General features: G+C 41.9%; 1 protein-coding gene across 9 annotated transcripts in view; it reads left to right on the top strand.

The window, feature by feature from the left end:
* Positions 1–27,333, top strand: part of LOC127941558 (neurexin-2-like) — a 357,596-nt gene that overhangs the window by 289,110 nt on the left and 41,153 nt on the right. For all 9 annotated transcript variants that reach the window (XM_052536723.1, XM_052536721.1, XM_052536726.1 and 6 more), the window contains one exon: positions 19,781–19,962. In XM_052536723.1, the coding sequence (XP_052392683.1) occupies positions 19,781–19,962 (182 nt within the window). The remainder of the gene's footprint in view (positions 1–19,780; positions 19,963–27,333) is intronic.

The following is a 27,333-nucleotide window of genomic DNA, read 5'->3' as shown; positions in this document are numbered from 1 at the left end:
CCAACACTGTGCTGACAACTCTGTTTGCTGAACAACAGCGGGGGCCGACCTGCAAAGCACGATGAGCAACCTGTTCTGGCTGCAGCCTCGCTACTTTAAGACGTTCGGCATCCCAAGCTTGTTTTGACAGGGGAGACAGCGTCACAGTTTAAGCAGCTCTCTGAGAATGGCGTTCAAAGCCAGACGTGCATTTTAAGGTTCGCGCAGGAAGTCAACAAAGGCAAGTCAGATGGACATTGTGTGTGCGTGTGTTAAAGTGACATGATGAAAACTCACAGCTTCACTGCAGAGACAGGAAGGGGATTTTTTTAAAGAAATCCAGTAAGCTCATTGGCTGCGTCTCCGCCCCTGCCGTCAAGCAGGACTGGAGATCCCAGCGAAAGAGTAATTATTCATGACTGAGCGGGATAGAGACAAGCAAGGCAGTGCACAGAAGACTCTGAGGAGAAGTTGAGCTGGGATGCCTAATTAGCCCTCTATATCCGAAGAGAGAGAGATAGAACGAGAGAAAGGAGTGGGCGGGGGAGAAGACGCCACGCTCCTCCCCTCTTCTGTTTTGGATGACCCATTTAGGAAACACAGCGCAGCACAAAAACGCAACATCAGCTGAAACAAATACCACTTTCAAGAGCCCAAGAAGCCTTTGCTGAAATGCGGATTTCAGACCTGTGGAAAAAGGCCTCAAATATGCACTTTTCCATATAGACACACAAAATACACATCCGAACACTTGTTTTCCTGGTTGCTTCTAGGGTGGGGGTGAACACAGAAGATCTTGCCATTTATAATAACTTTATGCTTATGTTTAATAATTATGCGCATTAACTAAATCAACCTATAAATTCTCATTCATGTCCTGGACAAAAGAGTGCAATTAAACGCTGCTCATGAGACTGTTACTGTGCTGTAAGGTGTTTACTTTGTTTTCTTATTAATGCAGGCTCATGCATCCACCTTTATTTGATTTATTTGATTCATTTGACCACCATTAACAGTGATAAGTAATAACGTTGAAAAATAGTTTTGTACTTGGATGTATTTATGGGTGTGTGTACAGTATATGTATAACTTATTTATATTTTATACAATTTAACATTGAGATTTTCACTCTTGAGTTAAATATTTTCTTCTCTTTCTTCTTTTCTTTCATGTGGTCCCCTGCTGTGATTTCTGCTACTCTTGCAAATTGAAGGTGAGTGAATTACATATTTTCTTTACGTTTTCATGAATGTGGATGTTGTAATTTCTGTATGATATACACTTATACACCATTACATGTGCTCGCTTTAAACCATTGTAATTCTGCTTTGGTCATGCATTCTGATAATGAGAAGAGTAACTATATTTGCACATTTCAAGAAATTATAATACTAATTTCAGTGTACAAGATTTCGAGCTTTACAAAAAGAACAAAAAAAAGTGTGCATATAGTTAAATAATGATAAAAAATCAATATCTACAATAATAAAATGAAATGAAAAAAAAAAAAAAAAAATATATATATATATATATATATATATATATATATATATATATATATATAATATAAAACAAACATTAAAAATGTGAGCTAAATGTTAATAATCTTAAGGCAGATATGAGTAATGAAATTATAATGATTAACATATATAATAGACTAAATTGAATTATCCAGCAAGTAGGTGTAAAATTTTATTTTTTTATTTTTGTGCCGGCAACAATAATTGGATATTCACATTCACAAGTCCCCATTATACATGCTCGCTTAGTGTATGAAACATGTAGGTTTTAATATCTTAGCCTTAGCTTGAGGCAGAGTCTCTGCTTTGATTCCATAAATAATAATGTACAGCATGAAACCAAATGCTCCATTTAAAACAATACAAGCTCCCGGAGCTCTAACAGGGTTTAACAACAGTGTGCGAGCTCTGCTTTATTCAGTTACATGACAAAGACCCGTTTAATCAGATAACAACAAGACAGATTCAATGTGATACCAATTCTACATTTAATATGTTGTACTTGTTCTGAAAATGATTCGGTACAATTATTTTACATTTACATTTTGATTTTCGATGCTCTTATGATTTGCAAAGACCTTATATCTTTCCTCTATTCACCAACTCTCTTTCTCTGGCCATTAAATGTGTGTCAGAGCTGATTACAAGACATCTCAGGGTTGTCTGCCAGTAAGTCTTTTGGAAAGGCTGGAGCATTATTGAGTTGACATCTGTAGAGCTCTCTAAATGTTCTCTGAATTGGGTTTCTATGCCTGCTACTGTCTCATCTCTAATATAGCGCTTCTTTAAAGGAACTTTCATTAATCCAAACAAGCTTTTACCTCTTTGAAAGGTTGTCAGTTCTTTCTCTTCTTTGCAGATATTACCAAATAATATTAGAAGCACTTTGTTTTGTGTTAATGAGAATAGGCTTTCATTTTTATAAATTAGTTTATATTCAAGAGTATATTCCCATTTATACCTCTTTTCATAGAGATAAAGCTAATCTAATAGGTCTGACACATGATATTCTTAATGTGCAGAATGTCATCTATTATAATATAGACATTTCACGTATATGCCATTGTACCCTACACGCTTAGAGCCACATTACTGAGATTTCTGGTTGTTACATTTGCTGTGTGTTTCCTGGAAATGGCATCTTTCATTAATCTTGTGCAGTGCATCAGCTGTGTGATAGTGTAGATTGTTAGTGTGCTCAATTGCAGAAATCACTCTGGATTCACAACCCATTTAAGCTGGAAACTAACTGATAACTGATGGCTAAATGAGATTGTGTAGGGAGTTGAGCATTGTTATGCTTTCACATATGCTTTTTCTCCACACCTTCTCTTTTCAGACTCCATTAGTTTTTTTTGGAGAAAACGTCTACTTCTATGTAGAATGCCACTAACAAAATACTCAAAGACAACATCAATTGCAGTAGTAGTAATAGTACTAATTGATTAGTGTACTCGACTAGTTAATGTGGATTTTTCTTTTCTAATGCTTTTAAGGGGTTGAATTTAGAGATAGGGTTTTTAGCATGCTGAAACCATTTTTTAACATTAGTTAACTACATTACTTCACATAAGCATACAGTGAAAAATACTTCTTGTCTTAAAGTTAATTTCATCATTTACTAATACATTATTCAAATCAAAGGTTGTATATGTCTGTTTTATCTAATGCACCCGAGTACACAAGAGTGAACAGTATTTTTATAACTAACATTAACAAAGATTGATAAATACTGTAACAAATGTATTGCTCATTGGAAATCTTAGTTAACACATTAAATAACGTTAACTAACGGGACCTTATAGTAAAATGTTACCCGTAATGTGAATGTGCATCTCTGAATCCATCCCTTTTTATGTATAGCATCACTGCAACATTAACATTGCTACAGATGTCAAAACAATATTATTATGAATTATTGTAGTTTTGTACAGTGAAACATTTTTAGATAATAACTTTTTTTTCTTTCTACACACTGATACAGGCATTTACACATGTCTGCCTTTTCTTGGCATCGTGTTGCATCTCAGATTGTTGCCTTGTGCAATAAACAGTGCATGTTAAAGATGGAAAGTCAAATTTGAAACTTTTCAGCTTTTAAAATGAAGAATACTGTATTAGATACCATGTGGTTGCACTCCATCACAGCTGCTTTTGAACATAAGAATGCATCCTATGTGAATGCCCCTTCAAGAGATACAGTACAGGCGTTCACCCAAAAATTAAAATTCAGTCAAAATATACACACCTTCATGTTTGTTTCTTTTTCTGTGGAACACAAAAGAATATAGGAAGAGTTCAGATGCAAAAGCCTCTAAATGCCATCTGAAATTTGCATCTAAAATTAGGATTTTATCAGGCTCCTATATTTATGTTCAGTTATTTCACTTCAATAGCCTGGAAAAGGACCTGCACATTGTCATTAAAGTAAAATGACTCAACCAAAGCATAGGAGCTTGAAAAAAATCCTAATTTTAAATGAAGATTTCAGATGGCACTTAGAGGCTTTTGCATCTGAACTCTTCATATTTTAATGAACGTTTGTAACCAAACTGTTTTAGTTGCCAAAAAAAGAAAAATAAATATATATTTTTTTTATCATAATCATCTTTTATGTTCCTCACAGTTGTATAGGTTTGGAAAAATGTGATGGTGAGTAAATGATTCCTTTCATTTTTGAGAGAATTGTCCTTTTAAGAAATGCATCTGAATAGAGGATAAAAAGGTAAAGCAGCCAAATTATACTGACCAACTAGTCAAATAGTCATGCAGACAACTGTGGGACTTAAAAAATATTATGAAAATATGTATATTTGCAAATCCCTGGCCTACTACTTATCAGTCAAACTTTTTGGCAGCTTGGCATCTCCTGAGTGACTTAAATCTGTTATACATGAGGTGTTAGAGTTCATTTTCACCTTTATTTTAAACATATGTGATATGTTTATGTATTTATTTATTTTAAAAAAAGGTGTTTATATCTTCACATCAATTATTCAGCTCCCTTTCCAGGTCTTTTTAATAAGATACTGCATGTTCTGTCCTTCCATTGCACATGGAGTTCTGATGGGTTTGTGACTGTGTTTTGAATTGAGGGTGGTGGGTTCTGGTGCACGTACAGAGCCCTAGTGGGAATGAACTGATTTGTTTATCGAAGCTGCCAACAAAAATAGGACACCCTGGATCTTGAGGTTTAATAAGTTATATGGCTTACAGTTCTGCAGCAATGCTGTACATCAGAAACCTCAAGAGGCCCAATTGTTTACAGTAGCATTTACTCATTCCTGGTAAATATGCGTTTTATAAAGCGTAATCTGAACCCTCTTTTTACTTTTTAGCAAGCGTTTCCTTGATTCCATAGCAAAACGTTTTTATTTTTGCAACTAGATGTGAGGCAGATATCATTATGCGAGCTTGCAGCTAAACACGAGTGACAGAGACAGCTGCGGTGCTTGACGCATTTCTTTTTGCAAAGCAACAATGAATTATTTTATTGTCTAAGGTGAAGCTTAAAGATGTCGCACTGCCAAAAAAAGAGGAAAGAAAAGAAAAGAATGAAGACTTTAAATTAGTTTTCACCTCATAAGGAAAACACCTCAGTAAACAAGGTAGAGCTTGTATTTTCTCACTGATGTTTCCCAGTCTAAGTGTAAAGTGTGTAATTGTGGTACCACTAGCATAATAAAATAAAATAATGACTTTCAAACAGATTTAGCCCAAATCTGAATGGGGTTTTGTTAACTGTGTTATGTGTTAATATATATTTGTTTATAGAAAGCCATGCCCCCAATTCATGCCATTGGCTGAGTTAGTGTTGCTGCTCAGAATAGTACCAAAGAGACATTGCTTGAGGGAATCAACTTAGAGTATAAAACCTGAAATTAAAGCATCGTAGCATCCAAATATTGACATACTGCTTTAACTGATGGAAAGCCAGCTGAGATGTCACATTAGTATAAATGGTAAACCATCTTTAACTCAGAATTGTCCAACAGTTTCAAATATCAAATTGGACGCCTGCAACTTCATAAACGCCTGTCAGAGGGAAGTCCAGTCCCTCGCCGAAGTGACACACACTGTGAGTAATTCACTGCCGGGATTCAACAATTACAGGAAATTGCTAATATTTCAGAGCTAGGTGTTTAGCTTGACTGCAGGGTACAAGTCTTCATTTGATTTCCATCCACACTGTCGACTTAAAACCCCATTTAGATTTGATTAACCAAGGTAATACGGTAATCTAGAGAAGTTCTTCGATAAAACACTTGTGTTCAGGTGAAAGTACGTTTTGTTAATTTGTTTGCTTCCCTTGTGATTAGACATCAGAAAATGCCTACAGAAAAAAAAAGTTAATATTTTTTTCATATTTACTCTTTCAAATGTCGTGTGGCTTATTTATGGTTATGGCTGAGAGCCCAGAGTGATATTGGTCCACACCATAAAAGGAATTTCATTTGCAGCTTTGGAAAACAACCAATAATAATAAAAAAAAATGTATTCCTGGACTTTGGTTTCAATTAAATCTTGCTTGCCCGGCTTTTTCAGATTGCTTTTTCATACTGTAAATAGCAGGTCCCACAATAATACTTACAGGGCTTATTTAGTACTTCTATCCTATTTGGTTGTTCTCGCATCTTATTTTAATTTTGCTTCAGCACATAATATTTGCTGCTCCTATTTGAAATGTGCAGGATGTTCTTAACCCACAGAGCTTGCTTATCAAGTCTCAAGGTCTACTTCCACACAGTGGGAAAATAAGTGTAAATCCGGCGTGGTTTATCCTGCGTAATGTAGGAGGATAATACACCCTGGCACCCGTGGAATGGTTTTGTAGGAGAGAAGCAAATATTGTGTTGCAAAACAAGTGAGTGGCTGAAAAGAATGTTAAGTAGACTGCGTCAGTTTCCTTGCAGATTTTGACTGCTAGAAATAACGTCTGCCCCCTTTTTAAAATTAAATTTAATAGTATTGTTACCAGAATATTTGTTCATGCCAACAGGAAGTTAAATCTGATATAAACCAATTTTATATGGTTCTATTTTTCTGCACCACTGAAACAAGAGAGACCTTTACTTGGTTTCTGTAGGAGTTCTCCAAGTTATTTGAAGTGTCAGAATTGTCTGGGTTTGGCTGAATGCATGGACTTAATGAAGCGCAAATGATGGGTGTTCACATTTACCTTGATGAGCACAGTGCCCTGACTGGCAGGCAAGCTTATCTAAAAGGTTAATCACTCTCCAAACACTAAAGATGAGTACGTGTTTCACACTACGTTCTGTATATTTAAACAGACTTGATTTACTTTTGTGTTATGAAATAGCTAGGAAATGAGTCTGGGCTGATTATGCTATGCGTTATTAAAATATTGAAGTTAAAATTAAATATGTCACAATGGTCCATTTCTGATGTGTATTTAAATATTGGAATAAGTTGGTTCAATAAATGACATTCTTTTATGGAATATACAAGGTCCGTAGTCAAATTTTTGTAGCCAAAAAGTCTTTGGCTAAAACCTGCAGGCAAAATGTTTGAGTTTTGCCAGTCTCTTATGCTCCCAAAGTAAAAAAAAAAAAAAAAAAAAAAAAAAAAAAAACAGTTTGAATATAATATTTTAAGAGGTAATTTATTCTTGAGTTTTAAGTGTCATCACTCCAGTTTTCAATGGCACATGATCCTTCAGAAATCATTCTAATATGCTCATTTGGTGATCAAGAAACATTTCTTTTTATTATCAGTGTTATCACAATTGCAATGCTTAATATTTTTATGAAAACTGTGATACACTACCATTCAGAAGTTTGGAGTAAGATTTTTTTTTTTTTTTTTTTTTTTTAAATATACGTCCGTCTGTCCGAAAAGTTTAACATGAATGTTAACAAGAGAAGCAGACCTTAAAGGATCGAATATATTGATTTTATGATTACACAAACCTGTGGTTGGATAAAATGTACATGGTATTCTAAATCTACTAGCACAAAGACAAAGGAAAATTAGCTATTTCTTTCATTATTATTTTGTGCTGTATGCTTGCTGCAGTAATGTTCATTAACACATTATTGCAGCATCCCTTAACCCTCTGGAGTCGATTAACGCGGATATGCGTTATGAGTCATTTTCTCCTGATAGCCCCGAAAATAACTTAAATTACACTTTCAGTTTTAATCGTACAGATAAGAGCAATACATCAATCGAATCTGTAAAGGGTCTACTTTTTTTTGGATGCAGACATAATAACAACAAAACTTTGTGCACTTATAAAATAAAGATAACAAACGTACTCGGTTACGAACGTAACCTCGGTTCCCTGAGATACGGAACGAGTACTGCGTATGGGGAAAAGCTCCTTTTTTCCTCGATACTGAAGCCTTTTTTCAATAACGCAGTGCAACTGCACTGCCATTGGTTTAATCTGTAAACTTTTTTAAACCAATGACAGCGCTGCGTAGCTGCGCGAGCCTGTGGCGATGCAGCGCGCCAAAGCCCGCCAGAATGGGCGGGGCGAATGGCTATATAAGCAGGCAATCGCCAGAGGAAATCAGGTCATACGACTGAAGCGACGACACTGAACCCGCAGCCTCGTGGCACGGCATATAACGCAGTACTCGTTCCGTATCTCAGGGAACCGAGGTTACGTTCGTAACCGAGTACGTTCCCTTTCGATACTTCACTCATACTGCGTATGGGGAACGAATTCAACCGCGCCGTGCCACGGTAGGGAACGACAAGACTTAACTTGAACACCCTGGGGTCCAGAGGATAAGTGAGAGGGCCGGAGCCATCGAACCCTTGACGCTACACTGCTGAGAGGGAGCTAGCTCCCTGGAGGTGGTATGATGACAGAGTCTGCTAGAGGCTGTCGTATCAAACCGAAAGAACCCGAGCATGCAAGGTCGGGATATCCAAGTTATAGAACCTGACAAAAGTGGACGGCGAGGACCAGCCGGCCGCCTCACAGATGTCCTTGATAGAGACACCACTAGACCAGGCCCATGAAGAGGCCACCCCTCTAGTAGAGTGGGCTCTAACTCCTATGGGGCACTCAAGGCCCATAGAGGAGTAACATAGAGCGATAGCTTCAACTATCCAACGCGAGAGGCGTTGCTTTGAGACCGAAGACCCTTTGGTGCGGTCACCAAAGCAGACAAAAAGCTGGTCAGATTGCCTGAACGGCTGAGACCGCTCAATGTAAATTCTCAAAGCCCTCACTGGGCAGAGTAAATCCAGCTCCCGCTCACCTGACAACGGAGGCAGAGCTGAGAGGGAAATTACCTGTGCTCTGAATGGCGTCGAGAGCACTTTAGGTACGTAGCCATGCCTGGGTTTTAAAATGACCTTAGAGTCATTGGGCCCAAACTCAAGGCATGCAGGGCTCACCGAGAGGGCCTGCAAATCGCCAACACGCTTGACCGATGCTAGAGCAAGTAGCAGAGCGGTTTTGAGCGTTAGGGGCCGAAGGTCAGCTGACCGCAGCGGTTCAAAGGGAGGTCCTTTGAGTGCTCCAAGGACCGTGTGAAGGTCCCAAGTGGGAACGGTAAGAGGGCGTGGGGGCTTCAACCGCCTAGCACCTCTCAGGAAATGCACAATGAGGCTGTGTCGACCCACTGATTGGCCAGCAATAGGAGCATGAAATGCTGCAATGGCTGCTACGTACACTTTGAGTGTGGAAGGGGTGAGACCCTTTTCTAGACGCTCCTGGAGAAATGACAGTATCGGAGATACATCACACTCAACAGGGTCTTTGTTTTGTGCTAAGCACCAGTCAACAAAGACTGACCATTTTTGGGCATAGAGGCGTCTTGTAGACGGGGCTCTTGCCTGAGCAATGGTGTGTAGTACGTCCCCGGGGAGGCTCAGAGGCTCCCATCGAGGGACCATACATGCAGAGCCCAGAGTTCTGGCTGTGGATGCCAGATTGTCCTGTTCGCCTGAGAGAGGAGGTCCCGCCTCAGGGGGATCGGCCATGGGGCTTTCATGGAAAGCCTGAAAAGCTCCGAGGACCAAACTTGGGTCCTCCAGAGTGGGGCCACTAGGAGGACTCTGTGTCTGTCTTCCCTGACTCGTCTGATGACCTGAGGGATCAGAGCAATCGGGGGGAAAGCATAAAGAAGGAGGCTGGGCCAGTTGTGGGCCAGTGCATCTGTTTCCTTTGAAAAATAAGTTGGGCAATGAGAGTTGCTTTCTGAGGCGAAGAGGTCGACCTCTGCCTTCCCGAAAATCTCCCAGATTTTGAGAACTGTCTGGGGATGGAGCATCCACTCGTCCGAGGGGACATTGCTCCGTGAAAGCATGTCTGCTCCCAGATTCGTCTTGCCAGGTATGTGTGTCGCCTTGAGCGATCGCAACCTGGGTAATGCCCATTCCAAGAGGCGCTTTGCCAGTGCGCAGAGGCGGCTGGACGAAAGGCCGCCTTGGTGATTTATGTAGGACACCACTGTCATGCTGTCCGACTGGACTAGGATGTGGCGCCCTTCCAAGATTGCCTGAAAGGATTGAAGGGCTCGTTCCACTGCCAGCATCTCGAGGCAGTTGATATGAAGATGGCTTTCTTCGTGCGACCACGAGCCGAAGGCTGGTCTGCCCTCGCACAGAGCACCCCAACCCAGGTTGGACGCATCTGTTGAGAGTACCGTCCTTCTGGAAACCGCCTGTAGGGGTACTCCACGACTGAACCAAACAGGGTTCATCCAAGGCTCCAGGGCTGCTAGACAGGCCTGGTTGACCCTGATGCGAAAGCGGCCGTGCCGCCAAGCATGAGGTGGGACCCGGAGTTTCAGCCAGTACTGCAAGGGCCGCATTCGTAGGAGGCCGAGCTGTAAAACTGGGGAGGCGGAAGCCATCAGCCCTAGCATCCTCTGAAAGAACTTCAGAGGGAAACAGGCTTTGTTCTTGACAGAGGCCGCGAGCTGCTGAAGTACAAGAGCGCGCTCTGGTGATATGACCGCCCTCATATTGACGGAGTCGAAAACTGCTCCCAGGAACGTAATACGTTGGCTGGGGAGCAGTGAGCTCTTGGCGAAATTGACCCTGAGTCCTAGGCACTGTAAGTGGCTCAGGAGCATGGATCTGTTGTGGTCTAGCTCGGTTCGTGACTGGGCTAGAATGAGCCAGTCGTCGAGATAGTTCAGAATGCGAATTCCCATCTGTCTCAGAGGGGAGAGCGCCTCGTTCATGCACTTCGTGAAAGTGCGGGGAGCTAGAGACAGCCCAAAGGGAAGGACTGTATATTGGTAAGCCACACCCTCGAACGCGAACCTCAAGAATCGTCTGTGATGGGGGGCTATCTGGATGTGAAAGTAAGCATCTTTCAGGTCCAGCGAGAAGAACCAGTCCTCGGGGCAAATCTGCGTGAGGATCTGCTTCAGTGTCAACATCTTGAACTTCCGTTTCATGAGGGAAAGGTTCAGATGTCTGAGGTCTAAGATGGGTCTGAGACCGCCATCTTTCTTGGGGACAAGGAAATAACGGCTGTAGAACCCCGACCCGCTGTCTGAGGGAGGAACTATCTCTATGGCTCCCTTCCTTAACAGCGTCATCACTTCGGTGCGGAGGACCTGAGCATCGTCCGGCTCTACCGAGGTGGGAATCACTCCGCGAAAAAGCGGGGGTCTTCGGGCGAACTGCAGTGAGTATCCGTGTTTTATTATCCCCAACACCCACTTGGACACTCCGGGGATGGCCTGCCAGGCCTCGGCCCGCGTGACAAGGGGCTGGATAGTGTCGGATGGCAGACCGCTGATCAGGGGCCTGAACACCGACGAGTGTGGAAGAGGAAAAGTGCTCTCTTTTTGAAAATGTGAAATATTTATTGTGTTCGCCATAACAACGGCGCTTTGCGTGGACGCAACAACAGTGGGCCCAGGTCGCACAGCAGACAGGCGAGAGAGCTTCTGGGGTGGTCCGGCCGCAGCGGGACTTTGCCCCTTCCTCTTTCTTCCCCAACGATCAGGAGGATTTAGAGGGCGTCGGGTCCAGCACAATCCTTTGCCGGGGGCCCTGACGTCTAGGCGGTTTAGCGCGCCTAGTGGGGCGAGCTGGGTGCTGCTCCTTAGGGGGTGCCGCCTGGGGGGTAGAAGGGGCAGGTTTGCTCTGGTGCTGAGTCGGCGCAGTCCTGGGGCGACTCGGGGCAGAGGTGGAGCGCTTGGGCAGGAAGTGTCGCATGGCTTGGGACGACTTCTGTGCTGCAGTGAAGCGTTCTGTAAACCCTTCTACCGCTGGTCCGAAGAGGCCGCATGGAGAGACTGGGGCATCGAGAAAGGCCACTTTGTCGCTCTCCTTAATCTCTGTTAGGTTGAGCCAGAGGTGGCGCTCCAGCACAACCAGGTTGGCCATGGATCGTCCGATGGCCTGGGCCGTGGCTTTCGTGGCGCGCAGAGCCAAATCAGTGGCGCTGCGGAGGTCACGGAAAGCAGGTTCACTACAGCTAGACTCATCCAGGGAACGGAGAAGCTTTGCCTGGAACACCTGCAATATGGCCATGGTGTGCAGAGATGAAGCGGCTTGGCCCGCAGAAGTGTAGGCCCTGCCAGCCATGGCAGAGGTCGTCCTGCAGGGCTTGGAAGGAAGGGCTCTCTTATTTTTCCACCCCACAGCCGCGGGGGGACAGAGGTGAGCAGCCACGGCCTCATCCAGGGGCGGCAATTGCTCATAGCCCTTCTCCTGAGAGCCATCTACTGAGCTGAGAGCTGCAGAGGAAGTGCGTAGGCGGGCCGAGTAGGGGGCGCGCCACGACTTTGTCAGCTCGTCATGAACCTCAGGGAAGAATGGGGCAGGTCGCTGGCGGGGGGCCTGGCGGCGTCCTGGCAGGTACCACTCGTCCAGCCTGCTGCGTGTCGGCTCTTCAGGGGGGGCCCACTCCAAATGGAGTTCCTCAACAGCCTTGGAGAGGATGCGGAGAAGCTCGGCATCCATCCCAGCTCTGGCGTCGATGGGCTCCAGTGACGGCAGGTGGGTGGGGTCAGAATCGCCGGCCCAGTCCTCCGTTTCAGAAGCCGCGAGTGACATGGAGTCGTCAAGCGGCTCGTCCTCCGATCCGCCAAAAGAGACGAGGTCGCTCGCTTCAGCCGAGGGACGCTGCTCTGGGCGTGAGAAGAGGACAGGGGACGGCTCTCTCATTGGAGAGGGTGAGGCATGCGGGCGCTGAGCCGGCGTGAGCTCACCCAAATCTGGGCGCTGGGCCCCTCTTCCCCGCTGTCTTTTCCTGGCCGGCTCGCGGGAGGAAAAAGACGGGAGGGCGCGAGGGGCGGGATTACTTTCATTAAAGAAAGCAATCCGCGAGCGCAGAGAGGCGAGACTCATGCTTTCACAAAAGCAGCATGAAGTCTCAGTGAGTGCAGCCTCAGCATGGGGCTTACCCAGGCAGAAAACACACTCACCATGGCCGTCGTCCTCATGCAGAGGGGCTCTGCATGTGCCACAGCTGTGGCGCGGCATGGCCGTCGCCGTTAAAACGGCGTTAGAAACGCTCTTTTAGAGCGGTGAAAACCGCTGGAAAAAGCTCTTTTAGGATCGCCGGATGGCGGCAGGAGATCGCTGAGAAGCGGCCGGAAGCGGGAAGCGGGCGGCCCGAGATCGGCGCTGAGAGCGGCTGTCTGCGAGTACGCCGGCGCTGCAGGCGGTCGGCGGTCTCAGCTGGTCCGCTGCGGTGCCTCTTCGACGGCGAGAGCTCGTTCCAGGCGAAGGCGTTCAGCAGAGATCCAACGAAGTGAAGTCGTCGCTGAAGGAGTAAGATCTGATTTCCTCTGGCGATTGCCTGCTTATATAGCCATTCGCCCCGCCCATTCTGGCGGGCTTTGGCGCGCTGCATCGCCACAGGCTCGCGCAGCTACGCAGCGCTGTCATTGGTTTAAAAAAGTTTACAGATTAAACCAATGGCAGTGCAGTTGCACTGCGTTATTGAAAAAAGGCTTCAGTATCGAGGAAAAAAGGAGCTTTTCCCCATACGCAGTATGAGTGAAGTATCGAAAGGGAACAAGGAGTGCTGTCTGCAGCCTTCGTCTGTGCTGATCTTCAATTACAAACACGTCATTAAAATGAACTGTAACTCTGTGAATACTCAACGAAGAGACATGAGAGATATATCTATAGAAAGCTTGACATGTCTGCTTTTAAACTAAACAAGTGCTGCCGAGAACAACTTGCACAAATATCACTGGGGCATTGTGTAGTTTTCCTTTTTGGCCTTTTCTTTTGGCCCCTTTCATGTGTCAGTATAGACTGCTGATTTGATTCTCAGAGCTGTGAGGAATCTCAGGTCCAGAAGGACTGAGGCTGTACACACATGATCCAGTGGACATGATTCCAATATCCCTCTGTCTGTGGGCATCTGGGAGCACAGAGCAAATAACTGCACTGCTCCTATAACTCACTTCCCTTTAGCCTCTATACACAGAGCTTATCTAATCACAGCATCTCACAGGAGCTCTCACCGAAATCCAATCCCAACGCTTTATTGGAGGTTGTTGTTTGCCTTGTTGAAAAGAAGAAACATGTAAAACCCGTTTTGAAGCTGCATTTTGCTAAACTGTTCATTGGGGAGGTTATGTACCCAAACATGCTTTTTATTTTTTTTCTCATTTATTTTTGTTATTATGTGTTTGCTTTATATCCCACTGGGTTTCAAGTTGTGATATTACCATAAGAAAACTCTGTTGATTTTTTATTAATCTGAGAAGCAAAAGAAAAGATGGATCATGCAGTTTAAAATTTCATCGGGGATAGATTAAACACCATTTGAAAGTTTAGTCTATTATATATATGGATTAAAGCGGAAAAATATTTGTGTTTTCAAAATAATAAAGCTATATAATAAAATAAGTTTTAAAAAAAAGTAATGTGTTTTTTTTTTCTCAGTTTAGTCATTCTAATGATTTTTCTTTAAGTAGGTCAGACATAATACCTTTAAATTTTTATTTGTATTTTTTAATGTATTTCCGTACATATTTCCTGCTTTTTGTTTATTGCTTTTTAAAAGGGCATCTATAATGCCCCTTTTTACAAGTTGTAATATTGGTCTTGGGTGTCACCAGAATGTGTCTGTGAAGTATAATACCCAACAAATCATTTATTATAACAGTTGGAAAATGTCATTTTTGGGGTGTCTAAAAAAGAGCTGTTTTGGAGTGTGTTGCTTTAAGTGCAAATGAGCTGCATATTCCCGCCCTGTCTCCAGAAGAGAATGTCTCTCTGCGTTGCATATCTACGTACAGCAATAAACAACTGGTAGAAGCAGCATAACTGAGAGCAAGAGAACCAGGGTTCAGCCTTACATATTGGGAAGCCAAATGCACTGAAAGTGCGATGAAACAGCACAATGTTACAGAGCTTGCTGATGTGTCATCAGTGCAGATCAATGGACCAAGCCACAAGACTGTGTTACCGAATAAATCTTGCACAACAAACGGCGACAAATAAAGGTAACCTCTCAAGTGCTGTGCTTATCAGTTTAAAAAAATACTTAATGTCTGCACACAAATACAGTTAAAACGCTAAGTACTATAAGCACTTATTTAGGTAGATTTTGAGGCGCATTACCTTGAAAAATGAACGTAATCCACTGCGTCCTCAGCAGCTTTGGAGAAAAAGAAGACTCTTATATTCATTCTTACATGCAAACACAGAGCATTGGGATTGCTTGCAAGACATTGTTGATGTTACAGCTGCTCGAGCGCAGAGAAAATGGAGGACAGTGTAGCCTACAACTCAATGAGGGCAGAAACTATAGCAATGCAGGGCTGTCCATCAACCCCTGTGGCATGGTCCTACGCAATGTGATGTCACACTGCATGAGATTCAAAATGGCAGGCCTAGTGAAACTGACCTGCTTTAAAGGGGATTCAAGTGATGAGTGGGTGCATTTTTGTAATTGTAGGGTGGTTGTGTTCACACACTGCCATCACAAATTTATGCCCAAGCAACATGTAAATGGATTTTGCATAATAGGTACCCTTTAAATACCCCAAAGCAAATAATAGTTAGTTTTGAGAGAGAATTGTTGTTACATTCTATGCTAAATAATTATGAATACATTCAGAACCTTTTGTGGGTGTGCTGAATTTAGAACATTTATCTTATGTTTATGTATTTGTATTTAAAAATATATAGTTTTAAGGTTTTGTTGAATCACATTTTCTGTAATACCACCTTCAAAACACTAGCCAGCAAACTATGATTTGTGTCTGTGACAACTACAGCCTAACAAAGGGACAAGCACTTTAATATATCCTGCCCAAAATCCCTGTTTTCATTGGTATTTTTAGATGGCACACGGCTCAGAAACTGGTTTTATCTTGCTTAATACACACAAGCTTTTTTAGTCGAATTACAGGGAGTAACTGAAGCAGGAAAATTGAATTTTTGCCTCCAAGACTTTTTACCCCCAAAGACGGTGTGTGTGGACAGTTCTTTCAGTGTGTTTATTGAATTAAACACTGTTTACGAATGTTTAACCTGTCAGGAACTTAATGCACTGGCCCCTGTTCCACAACACTAAAGCATGACAAAGAGCCATTGTGGAATAATACAAATACTTGTGTTTATTTGCACAAAAAAAGGATCCTTTCTTTCACCTATAGAAAAGGCTACGGATGGTTGTATGTCATAATTTTCAAGGACAGATAAATGAATATAGGTCATAACCAATCCAAGGCAGACAACATTATCAGAGGTCTATGTGAAGTGATATTGATTCATTTAGCACAACCTTAAAATGATATAGAGTGCAATCAGTTTCCAACATTTAGAGAATAATCAGGGCGATAAATTCATATTCGTTCTGAGTGAGGAAATCAATTCTGTTTTGGGAACTTTATACACTTTCTGATTGCATCGTGATAGCAGTGGTTATGTTTCACCTCTGCTGTGAAGTGTTTGGCTAAACGTCCCATAAAAAATGTCCTTGAGCCAATGCAGTCACTTGGGTTGTCTAGAATAGATCACTATATATGGTTTATGTTGTAAAGGAACTTCACATACAACCCAGCTGCCAATGGTGAGTAAATTGAGAGATTTCCCAACCATAAATATTCCTTAACAGCCATGAAAATATATTTTGCATAATTTCTTATTTAAAAATAATAAATAAATAAATAAATAATGCTGGAATTATTGAACTATTTTTCACAGAATAGTGAGAGATGAGTCAGTATCTGTCTCTCAGTGAAACTGTGCCTGTCACAAATGTCAAGACACATTGTAGTTTTGTTCCTGATATTTTTTGTCTGGGTGGATTAATGTGAGAAATATTCCATGTGTGTCACGTCATGGAGCTATAGATAAAAAAACAAAAAAAATCAGGTTGATGAATTAAAAATTTTCCATTGACGTAAAAGTTAGTAGGTAGGTGGTTTGTTTGTCTTTCATTTGCATTACATGGTGCTCACATCATTGAGGGTCAGACTATCATTGTTGTAATTTGAGTTCAGCTTTATATTGTGTTGCAGATCTGGATTAAATTACTGGCAACCAATTTTAATCGACTTAATAGCCAATAAGGAATTTTACTTTAATTTGGCGCTTGTCAAGTGTTAATTTTGGACCCTGCTGACAACAGACACTTTAGCTCCAATTAAATAAACAGGCCTGATTGATCCCATGTGTTTTGGCATTTCATTATAACCGTTCTTCATATTTCAGCCGCTCAAACAGTTGTTGTGATGCGTGGCAGCCCAAGCTCAACAAGTTAGTTAGCAGCTTTTATGAGCAGGTGTTCAGCACTCTGTAACCCACATCCTGCCTAGGGGACCACTCGCCAGAACACTTAATTGCATTCCCCACACCTCCGCTGATTTGCTCATTTAGACAACCACAAGCGCCAGGAATGACAGGTGGCTCCACTTTGGCATCAAGGCATTTAGGTGAGATTTGGGGGGAAAGTGGGAGGTCAGTCATTTAGCAAACCATTAATCAGTTGGGAGGGCATTCAAGAAGACCCTAGTCTCAATGTACCACTGATGAACAAATATCTGGCCTTACAGCAGATGCTGAGTGTCAAGCGTGGCAAACGAAAAGCACCTGACAGATGTTTGACGAGCTTTTAAATAATGTTAGAGGTGCTTTGCAAGAAACTGTGTGAATGTTATTTCATTATTTAATTAAAGCGAGAAAGATAGCACAAGCAGTTTTCAAGCAAAGCATTTAAAGTTTGTGTTGAGGCCTCGCCTCCTCCAAAACACATGAACGCGCACAGGCAGACCAGAGGCTAACTGGCTAACACTATGGGCCCTATCTTGCACCCAGCGCAATTGACTTTGTACACGACGCATGTGTCATTCCTATTTTGCACCCGCGCAAAGCGCGCTTTTCCCTCCACAGAAGCACGTCGCTAAACTAGTGAATGAACTTCCGCTCCCTGGGCGGTTCAGCGCAAAAAAGGAGGCGTGTTCCGGCGCAAACAATCCCTGGTGCTATTCTGCTGTTCCATTAAACAATTGCGCCACTGACCAGAAAAAACCTAGTCTAAAGTCAGTGGCGCGTTGCGTTGTTCATTATGCTATTTTAAGGGCGCATGCTTGACCATAATGTATAGCGTGCACAACGTGCATACACTTTGCTCATGTAATCTACACAGATGCAACAGTTATTTTTGCAAATCCTAAATTGTTACACTAAAAAATATTAACACGTGAGATGACGGAAATCATTGTGGTGTGCCACGAAGATGTGAAAAAATAGGCATAAATCTAGCTTACAAATTATTCAGGCTAATTGTAGTAATTAAGGATCAGACCTGTTGGCCAAATAGTGGCAAGACATATGTGTATATAAGGACATCTGACAAATTGTGGCTATTTCCTCCCACGCCTGTTTAACCGACGCTATTTTGGGTGGGTTTCTCCCATCCCCATACAACACAACTTCTCTGTCTTTCACTGCTCTTACAAGAACATCAGTCTCCTCGGCTGTGAACCGCTCCTGGCGTGCGCCTGGTAAATACGCCATAATAATAGCAATCCATAATGGAACTTGCGCACCTGCTTTTAAAGGGAATGTTGGATGAAGTTCTGATTGGTTTATTTCATGTTACGCCCAAACCACACCTATGAATAATGAAGCTACTTCAGACCAACCCATTTTAGATTTGCGCCGGGCGCAAGAGCCATTTATCCCGCCGGGAAAATAGCAACAGTGCCGAGACCCGCCCACAAAGTTACTTGCGCTTCGCGCTTTGACACTTGCGTTTCAGATCGTTAAAATAGGGCCCTATGAGTTTTGATTGCAATGCTGTCAGAATACGTTTCACTGGTGAGAAAGCACATAATATTACAAAAATAAACTTTTCCATTCTCAATCGCCAATGGCAATGGATGAACAGGGTGCACAGATGTATGCAAATACCTACGTCAGCAGGCAGATAGGACAGCATATCATAGTCCTCAGACCGAGGAATATGATTGGACGAACATTTTATGATCCTACACCTTCCACAGACGATATAAATACATATAAATACATTTAGACCCCTTAAATTAGTGACACATTAGGGTCAGTCATAGTTGCAAAAATACTTTTTTTAATGTGTTTTGTTTCTGGGACCTTCTTGATGTTTTTCTAACTGGACTTTATTCACCTTTTCCCATTACTTTGCTATTGTGCTTCAACAGTGAGGCAGCTCACATAACAACCTCTCATTTTACCCTGGCAAATCGGTCAACACGGTTGCCCAGGTTCATTCTCTAGGGCTGTTTCAGCACGGATAGTTTGGCAGTTCAAAGCATGTCAGGCATCCGTCCCACCCTGCGGTGGTTTCTTACCAAGCTGACGCAGCACAGCACTGGCTACATTTCAGATCCTCATTTCTATATAGCCGCTGTGATTCGATGCCATGTCCAATCGTAGTGAAATATTAGCACCCAGGTATCCAGCAAAGAATAAGTGCAACTACAGGAGGAAGAAGTTGGTGAAGTTAGCACAAAAATGGAGCATGCTTTTCAAGGCCAATATGCCTCAGCTCCAAACCAGCGTAGGATGCTTGTACCTGAAATGCCAGTCATGAATATGACGTTTGTCACTAAGGAAACACATTGCAAATGAGCATTCAAGGCACATCAGAACAGATGGCAACTTATTAAAGACAGAGACACTTTTATCTCATATAAGGCAGAGCACAGAGCAAATGTGTGATGTGAGATGCTTCTTTAGCATCCATCTTGCCTTACACGCTCATATTGTTGCATCCCTCCTGCTGTGCTGTTCCACATCTGACTCGCTTTCATTCTTATATTTCTTGTTTCATGCAAAATCTTTGAATCATTAGCTTATGTTATGTGTCTTCCTTCATTTGGCAGCTGGGACTACATATATTTTTGGGAAAGGAGGAGCACTCATCACTTACACCTGGGCCCCCAATGATCGACCAAGCACCAGGGCGGACCGTTTGGCCGTGGGCTTTAGCACCCAGCAGAGTGATGCCATCCTGGTGCAGGTGGAGAGCAGCCAGGGCCTCGGAGACTACCTGCAGTTGCACATTGTGAGTATCACAAATCAGTTTCAAGTGCTAATAGGCCTCTTATTTTGGTTATTTATTGTCTTGCAAAATTATACTCTAAAGAAGAAACTGAAATAGCTCTCTTTATGAATGAACCATTGAATCATTGGTTCACTCGATTCGTTCAAAACACTGTTTATCTGTTAAGGGTGATTTCTGATGACAGAAGCTGCTCAGTGCAGTTGTTAACTGGATCTTACAAGCTGTAGTTGAAAGTAAAAAGAGCTTACATTTCAGTCTCTTTCAATATAAAAGTCTTTACTGCTGACTCGTAAAACAGTCTCTTTTCGCCATCTAACGGCGGAGCAATGTTCCAAAAAACACCATCACGAACATACACGCACACACTGTTTGCCAATACTTAATACGACTATGAATATAAAATAGTATTTATTGAATGATAAACAACAACAAGCATCATTAAAGTTGTTAGACCACTCAGTCAAAAGTACAAAGTCAGCGCTCAGAAATACAGCATTAAAGTTACATAAAATGTAACGAGATTTTGCCCTCAACCAAAACTATATGCTCTGGAACAAATAATACTGTAGATTAATGAAACCAAAGACTGCAAGTTAGAATTACCCAAAACAAATTATATATCATTTAACCACTATAGAGACTTCAGAGGCAGTGGAAAATTCCAGAATATCTGGCCAAGATGATGCTGCTCTCGGTGGGTTCATGACCGCTGAACAGCCGCTGACATATGTCCAAAAGTGTTGATACGAAATTTTAAATAGATGTTATCTTTTATTAACAACCACATATTTGAAGTCTAAAAAAGTACATTCACACCTAAATTATAGTAATTTGGGCATCTACCATAACACTTGCTGTGAGAAACAGGGGAAGCGGAGTGATTAAAATGGTGAAAGGGCATTCCTGTAGCGATACCAGTACAGTATCCAAGAGTCAATATTTACTGACGTTAAAACACAGGAAAATGTGTATCGGACGTCTCACAGATAAAAGCGGGGTAAATGATGTTTTGATGATATAAAAAAATCAGCGAAACCCTAAAAATAACAAATTTAAATTTACAATAGTGCTCTCATTATAACTTTATGTATATGACAGTAAAGATATTAATGTTCTGCATCTCTGTTTGAGCTGCTCAAATTGAATATGACTAGTAGAGTGACGCATTTGCAGTGTTGGGTATAGTTACTTTGGAAAGTAGTTAGTTAGGTTACAACGTTACCATCAATTAAAAGTAATCAGTTATGATACAGCGTTACCTATTCATAAAAGTAACGCGTTAGAGTACTCATGCGTTACCAAAAATTAAAAGCCGTTTGCAGCGGCTCACACACGACAGACACAGCCTCCGGCCCCTTTAAATGCACCTAGAAGTCGTGACTCCCGACAATGAATAACGTCAGTCATCCGACTAAATTAACACTGCAGGATAACAATAACAGGAAAGACAGTCAGCAATAGGCTATTCCACATGGCGTTTTATTTATTTATTATCACAGAACATATTATTAATCAAAATTCGCACCTACCCAGCCCGGGTAGCCTAGGCTACTGTATATTATGAGCACCACAAGATAACTCCTGATTTTTCTTTAACTTTAAATAATGCAGTTATCAAAGTACAAGTATGCTTACTTGTAAACACAACCTTAAACAGGCTTGCAGATTTAAATCCATTTAGAAATGATGAACAACCAGCCAGCCAACGATCTAACAGAAATTAACAGCTGCCTGTCAAACAAAAATGATAACAAACCGAATTAAATCCTTCACTGCCACACAGGCAAATGACAAATCGCTTAATAGCCGAACTAATTATTATTAAAGTGTCACTCACAGTCACAAGCCTAAATTCGCTTTAACACAGTCCTCTTACATTTACTCTTCAAAGTAGTGACTAAAACGTAGCGTTAAATTTGAGGTAGAATTTTTGGCGGTCGACAGAAGCTTTTCACCAACGAAGAGTGTGCATTTTACCGTTATGTTCTTTTCTTTTTCGTTGACAAATTGAAAATAATGTGCGTACTTCCATAAACCAAACGCTGTCCTCTCTGCTATCTTGCCGGGAGTTCGGAAAAAAAAAACCCCACACACACACACACACAGGGTCAGGCGCAGGGCACAGACGCATCACAGCCATTGACTTTACGATCACAGAGCTTCGGCTCCGCTGATACATCCGCAGGTGGCACAGTAGACCTAGGCCTACTGTCTGAAAAAAAGCAGGCTGCAGTCGGGATTTTCCTTTCCTTAAAATAACGGATTACTTTTTTTAAAAAATAACGAAGTTACTGATTACTTACGCACGAAACTAACGCGTTAAGTTACACATTTCAGGAAAAAAGTAATTAGAGTACTCTAACGCGTTACTTTGTAACGCGTTACCCACAACACTGCGCATTTGATAGCAGGTTTTTTATCAATGGGATTTAAATCATCATATATCTCATATAGTATACTTTTTGTTATTCATGTAACATAACGTTAATATTACGACTTATACTTACACAAAATGCCCCGAATGCATGAATGAAGGCTCTGAATTAACTCCTTTTGTGGACATGTTCTTCACGCCACAATGTGCAAAAACATGGCAACTAAACTCTAAAATTCACAGCATTTTATTATAATAGTGTTCTCATTATAATGTTATGTGTACGACAGTCCCAGTCATAGTTATTAATATTCTGCATTGTTGTTAGTTCTGCTCGTGCTGTGCGTTGAATAAATAGTTACCCTAGTACTACAATGAAGTGCTTGACTCAACCAAATGCATCTTATACGTGATAAATAAAATATACTCAATATATTTAAACCGGCTGTAATGTTTTGAAATTACTTGTACCCTGCCTGGGGGAAGTCGTGGCCTAATGGTTAGATAGTCGGACTCGCAATTGAAGGGTTGTGAGTTCGAGTCTCGAGCAGGCAGGAATTGTAGGTGGGGGAGTGCATGTACAGTGCTCTTTCCACCTTCGATACCATGACTTAGGTGCCCTTGAGCAAGCCACTGAACCCCCAACTGCTCCCCGGACGCCGCAGCATGAATGGCTGCCCACTGCTCAGGGGGTGTGTTCACAGTGTGTGTGTGTGTGTGTGTGTGTTCACTACTCTGTGTGTGTGCACTTTGGATGGGTTAAAAGCAGAGCACGAATTCTGAGTATGGGTCACCTCTGTCAGTCACAGATTATGGGAAGTGAATCTATCTTAAATCTATAGGGTTGGTTGGATTTATTCACATACCTTCAAATATTTATTTGAAGCTTCTTCTTTTTTAGATTCTTATTCATAGCATTATCATAATAGGCGGTATATTAACTTATTGGGAGATAACCAGTTGTTCTATGTGAAATCAGACCCCCATATAGCCAAAATGGCATGATCATAACACCCCACAAATATTCAGCTGTGAGACTGGTAGTCGAATCAGGCTCCTCCTATTGAAGCAGCAAATCATCGACTATTCAGGGTCAACCCTAATATATACAATCACCGTCCACTTTATTATGTACACCTGTTTCAATTGCTTGGTAACACAAATTGCCAATCAGCCAATCACATGGTGGCAACACATTGGATTTAGGCATCTAGATGTGGTGAAGATGACTTGCTGAAGTTCAGACCGAGCATCATAATGGTGAAGAAAGGGGATTTAAGTGACTTTGATTGTGGAATGGTTGTTGGTGCCAGATGGGCTGGTCTGAGTATTTCGAAAACTGCTGATCTACTGGGATTTTCACGCACAACCATCTCTAGGGTTTACAGAGAATGGCCCAAAAAAGAGAGAATATCCAGTGAGCGGCAGTTGTGAGAACAAAAATGCCTTGTTGATGTCAGAGGAGAATGGGAAGACTGGTTAGAGATGATAGAAAGGCAGCAGTAACTCAAATAACCACTCATTACAACCAAGGTATGCAGAATACCATCTCTAAAGCACAACACGTCCAACCCTGAAGCAGATGGGCTTCAGCAGCAGAAGACCACACTGGGTGCCATTCCTGTCAGCTAAGAACAGGAAACAGAGGCTACAATTCACACAGGCTCACCAAAATTGGGAAAACAGAAGACTTGAAAAACATTGCCTGGTCTGATCAGTCTCGATTTCTGATGCGACATTCAGATAGTAGGGTCAGAATTTGGCATAAAGAACATGAAAGCATGGATCCATCCTGCCCTGTCTCAACAGTTCAGGCTGGTGGTGGTGGTGTAATGGTGTGGGGGATATGGGCAGCCATTTATGCTGCGGTGCCTGGGGAGCAGTTGGGGGTTCGGTGCCTTGCTCAAGGGCACCTAAGTCGTGGTATTGCTGGCCCGAGACTTGAACCCAAAACCCTAGGGTTAGGAGTCAAACTCTCTAACCAATAGGCCATGACTTCCCAAAAGAAGTGTTCCTTTTCCCAAATTTTTAATATATATATATATATATATATATATATATTATACAAAATTTGGGAAAAGGAACACTTCTTTTGATCTAGTGTAGACATAATACAGAGCTGAAGCTTACCACTGACATCCAAAAAATTTTAAGTAAACTGGAGACATGCTGTGTTCATGTCATAATAACCATAATTACTAGATGACAACTCTGGACGTTCTACTTGGGGTGGTTCATGTCCTCTGACTTAGAATTATGTATTTTAATGGCAACACTATTAGCGCAAAACTGAAACTCTATGACTGAAGCAATCAGTAGACAAAGACACAGTACTACAAATAACAGTCATTATGAAAGTGGCTCATTAATTAAGGTATAGTTTATTTTTAGTGGGACATTAGACAGTTTTTCAACTGTGTGCCAGCTACATTAAACTGTATGGTATGTATGCTTGTGTGAGTGCTTTTTACAAACCGGAATCTCGTAATTACAGTAATTCCAACATGACATGATTCTGCTGTGAAAAAACTGTAGAATGTATTATATCTGGAGGCTTTTGGTGAGCAATGCTACTGACGTAGTTTTTGCCATTTCCATTCGCTCAGTTCAGGGACTGCTGACAGGGAAACTGATGCAAATTGACTTGGATAAAAATCTTAAGTTGAATCATTTTGCAGAACGCTTCAGGGGTTCCAGACATATGAAGCTATATTCATGGATCAAATGATGAATAGAAGCTGCTTTATGTACTTACATTCAATTCTCCTTGATAAGATCCAAATACACCTCCTCCCCGACCCAGGCAGATAGGAGAAAATTACCCCCCAAAAATGATGGAAACATTAATCACTGAACAGTTTATGAGGAAAACACCATGCCCCTTCATATTAATTTAGCCTGTTAAAACAACATAGTGCTGAGATAGTATGACGGTAGATCAGGCTTGTAAATGCCTCGTTGACCTCTTGGCTTATTACTTGCAATTATATTTCAAGGGAGTAAAAAAAAAAAAAAAGATGCATTTTAATAAGGTTCCTCCAAATGAATAATTAATTCAGCGTGAACTGTCGACTTTCACACTGTGAGCCTTGATGGCAGCACAGCCATAAACAGTCTGAGAGCAGCTGCTCTGCCAGACACAGACTGGGGCTTGTTTTCAGAAACTTGTGCCTCTTGTCACAGGCACAAAGCACAAGAGCCTCCCATTCTGTAGGCTGAAGGATGGATCTGTAGAGGATTTTTCTCAATTTCTTCAGATTTTTTTTTTCAGATTTTTTTTTTTTTTCTCTGTGTTGGTATCTGTCAGAATGGTGATACCCATGGGGGATATATGTACCCCATGGGGATTCTGTATTGTTGTACATGTAGCTGTGGACACAGGTCCTTTTTAAGGAAGAAAATTCTAAAGCTCAAAGTTCAATGCCATGCGAGATATTTTATTTAACAGAATTCGCCAACAACGAATGACCCGTTTGGACTACATCCCTTTCTGCAGGAATGATGTCACATAAACAAGTTTTTTTTACTAACCTCCGCCCACATGAATACACAAAAAAGGCGTGTGGTCTTGTTGCGCTCCGACGGAGAAGAGAAAGGGCTTGTGTTTGTCACCATGTTGTCGAACCGCTGTTATTTAAATCTCGGGAGTCCAATCACCTTTGTTTGGCCTTCCCAGGGACGCTGTACTTAGAGATCAATGGTTCCAATTTATGTTTAACTCGGTTCCTGAAAATTATAATCCACATGTAAAACTATGCGCAGCACATTTTGCTGAGGACAGCTTCCTTAATCTCAATCAGTTTAATGCCAGATTCGCACAAAGATCATTCTTGAAAGATGGAGCAGTTCCTCTTTGTCTGGAGAAGGTGTTGTTTATGGACCACAACCGGTAAGTGCATTTTATTATTTAAGTTGGTGCGTTTAACAGTTTCTGTAACTTACTACACAAAGTGCAATGCTGTTTAGCTTTGTTAACTAGATGTTAGGGGTGCAAAAAAAATCAAATGCGATTTTCATGCGCATCTCGTCAGTAACGGCGCTCCTGTGATTAAAAGTACATCTCCAGCACGTGCGTTCAGATCAGGATTGCCAGGTTTTCAAAACAAATCCTGCCCACTTGCTTTTCAAAACTAGTCCAAAACTAGCCCAATCGCATTTCCAGGAGGGCAGCGTTCGCTAAGTTGCTGTCGAATCACAGGAACTGCTGGCACAATCGGAACTTATGTATTTCTAAATGGGGGACTTCATGGAACAAGGAAGTCATCAGCCCGTTTTTATGACAGTGAAAACAGCGGTATAGAGATAGGTGGATTGTGTGAAAAATACTGTTTTTTTTACACGCGAAACATGAACACATGTTATATTGCACACTGTAAACACAATCAAAGCTTCAAAAAATGGGACCTTTAAAACAAAAAAGTCCTCAGTATGCCAGCCCAAGGCGATGGCATTAACCTTGATTACAGTGCTCTGTGATTTTGTTTGTGTCATAAATAATATTCGGTTGTATATAAAAACGAGTCTGTAAGCTTTATGGTAGACATAAACAGTGAGTTATAAGGGAGAGGTGTGGCAAATAGCATGTGAGGTTTCACGCTGTTCTCAAGACAACTCAGCTAACGCCTCAAAATGTGTCCTTCATGTACCAGGATTTACTTGGGCTTGTAAATTACAGCCAAGGACAGTTAATCCAGTTGGTCGTGAGCATGACAGATGGAAGTATGGAATTACTGACTACGCTGGGCGTAGCAGAGCCCGACTGCCCTTAGGCAGCTGAATTCAGGGTTTTCCCTCTCCTACTACTCATCCCTCTTTCTCTCTCTGATGATGTTGCTTGGGTTTGTAGCATCGTTTATTTACCCACAGACTTTGAGGTTAGATGATAACTCAGCAGAAACAGCCCAGACTGATGAATGAGACAGAGCCAGGGGTTGTTACGGCTTGTAATGAATAGCAGTATTTGTATTCCGGGTGGGTGCGTATCGATCTGAACCAAG

Source organism: Carassius gibelio, chromosome A21, assembly GCF_023724105.1.
Source record: "Carassius gibelio isolate Cgi1373 ecotype wild population from Czech Republic chromosome A21, carGib1.2-hapl.c, whole genome shotgun sequence".
NCBI lineage: Eukaryota > Metazoa > Chordata > Actinopteri > Cypriniformes > Cyprinidae > Carassius > Carassius gibelio.
This window is presented reverse-complemented; position numbering and strand designations above follow the sequence as displayed.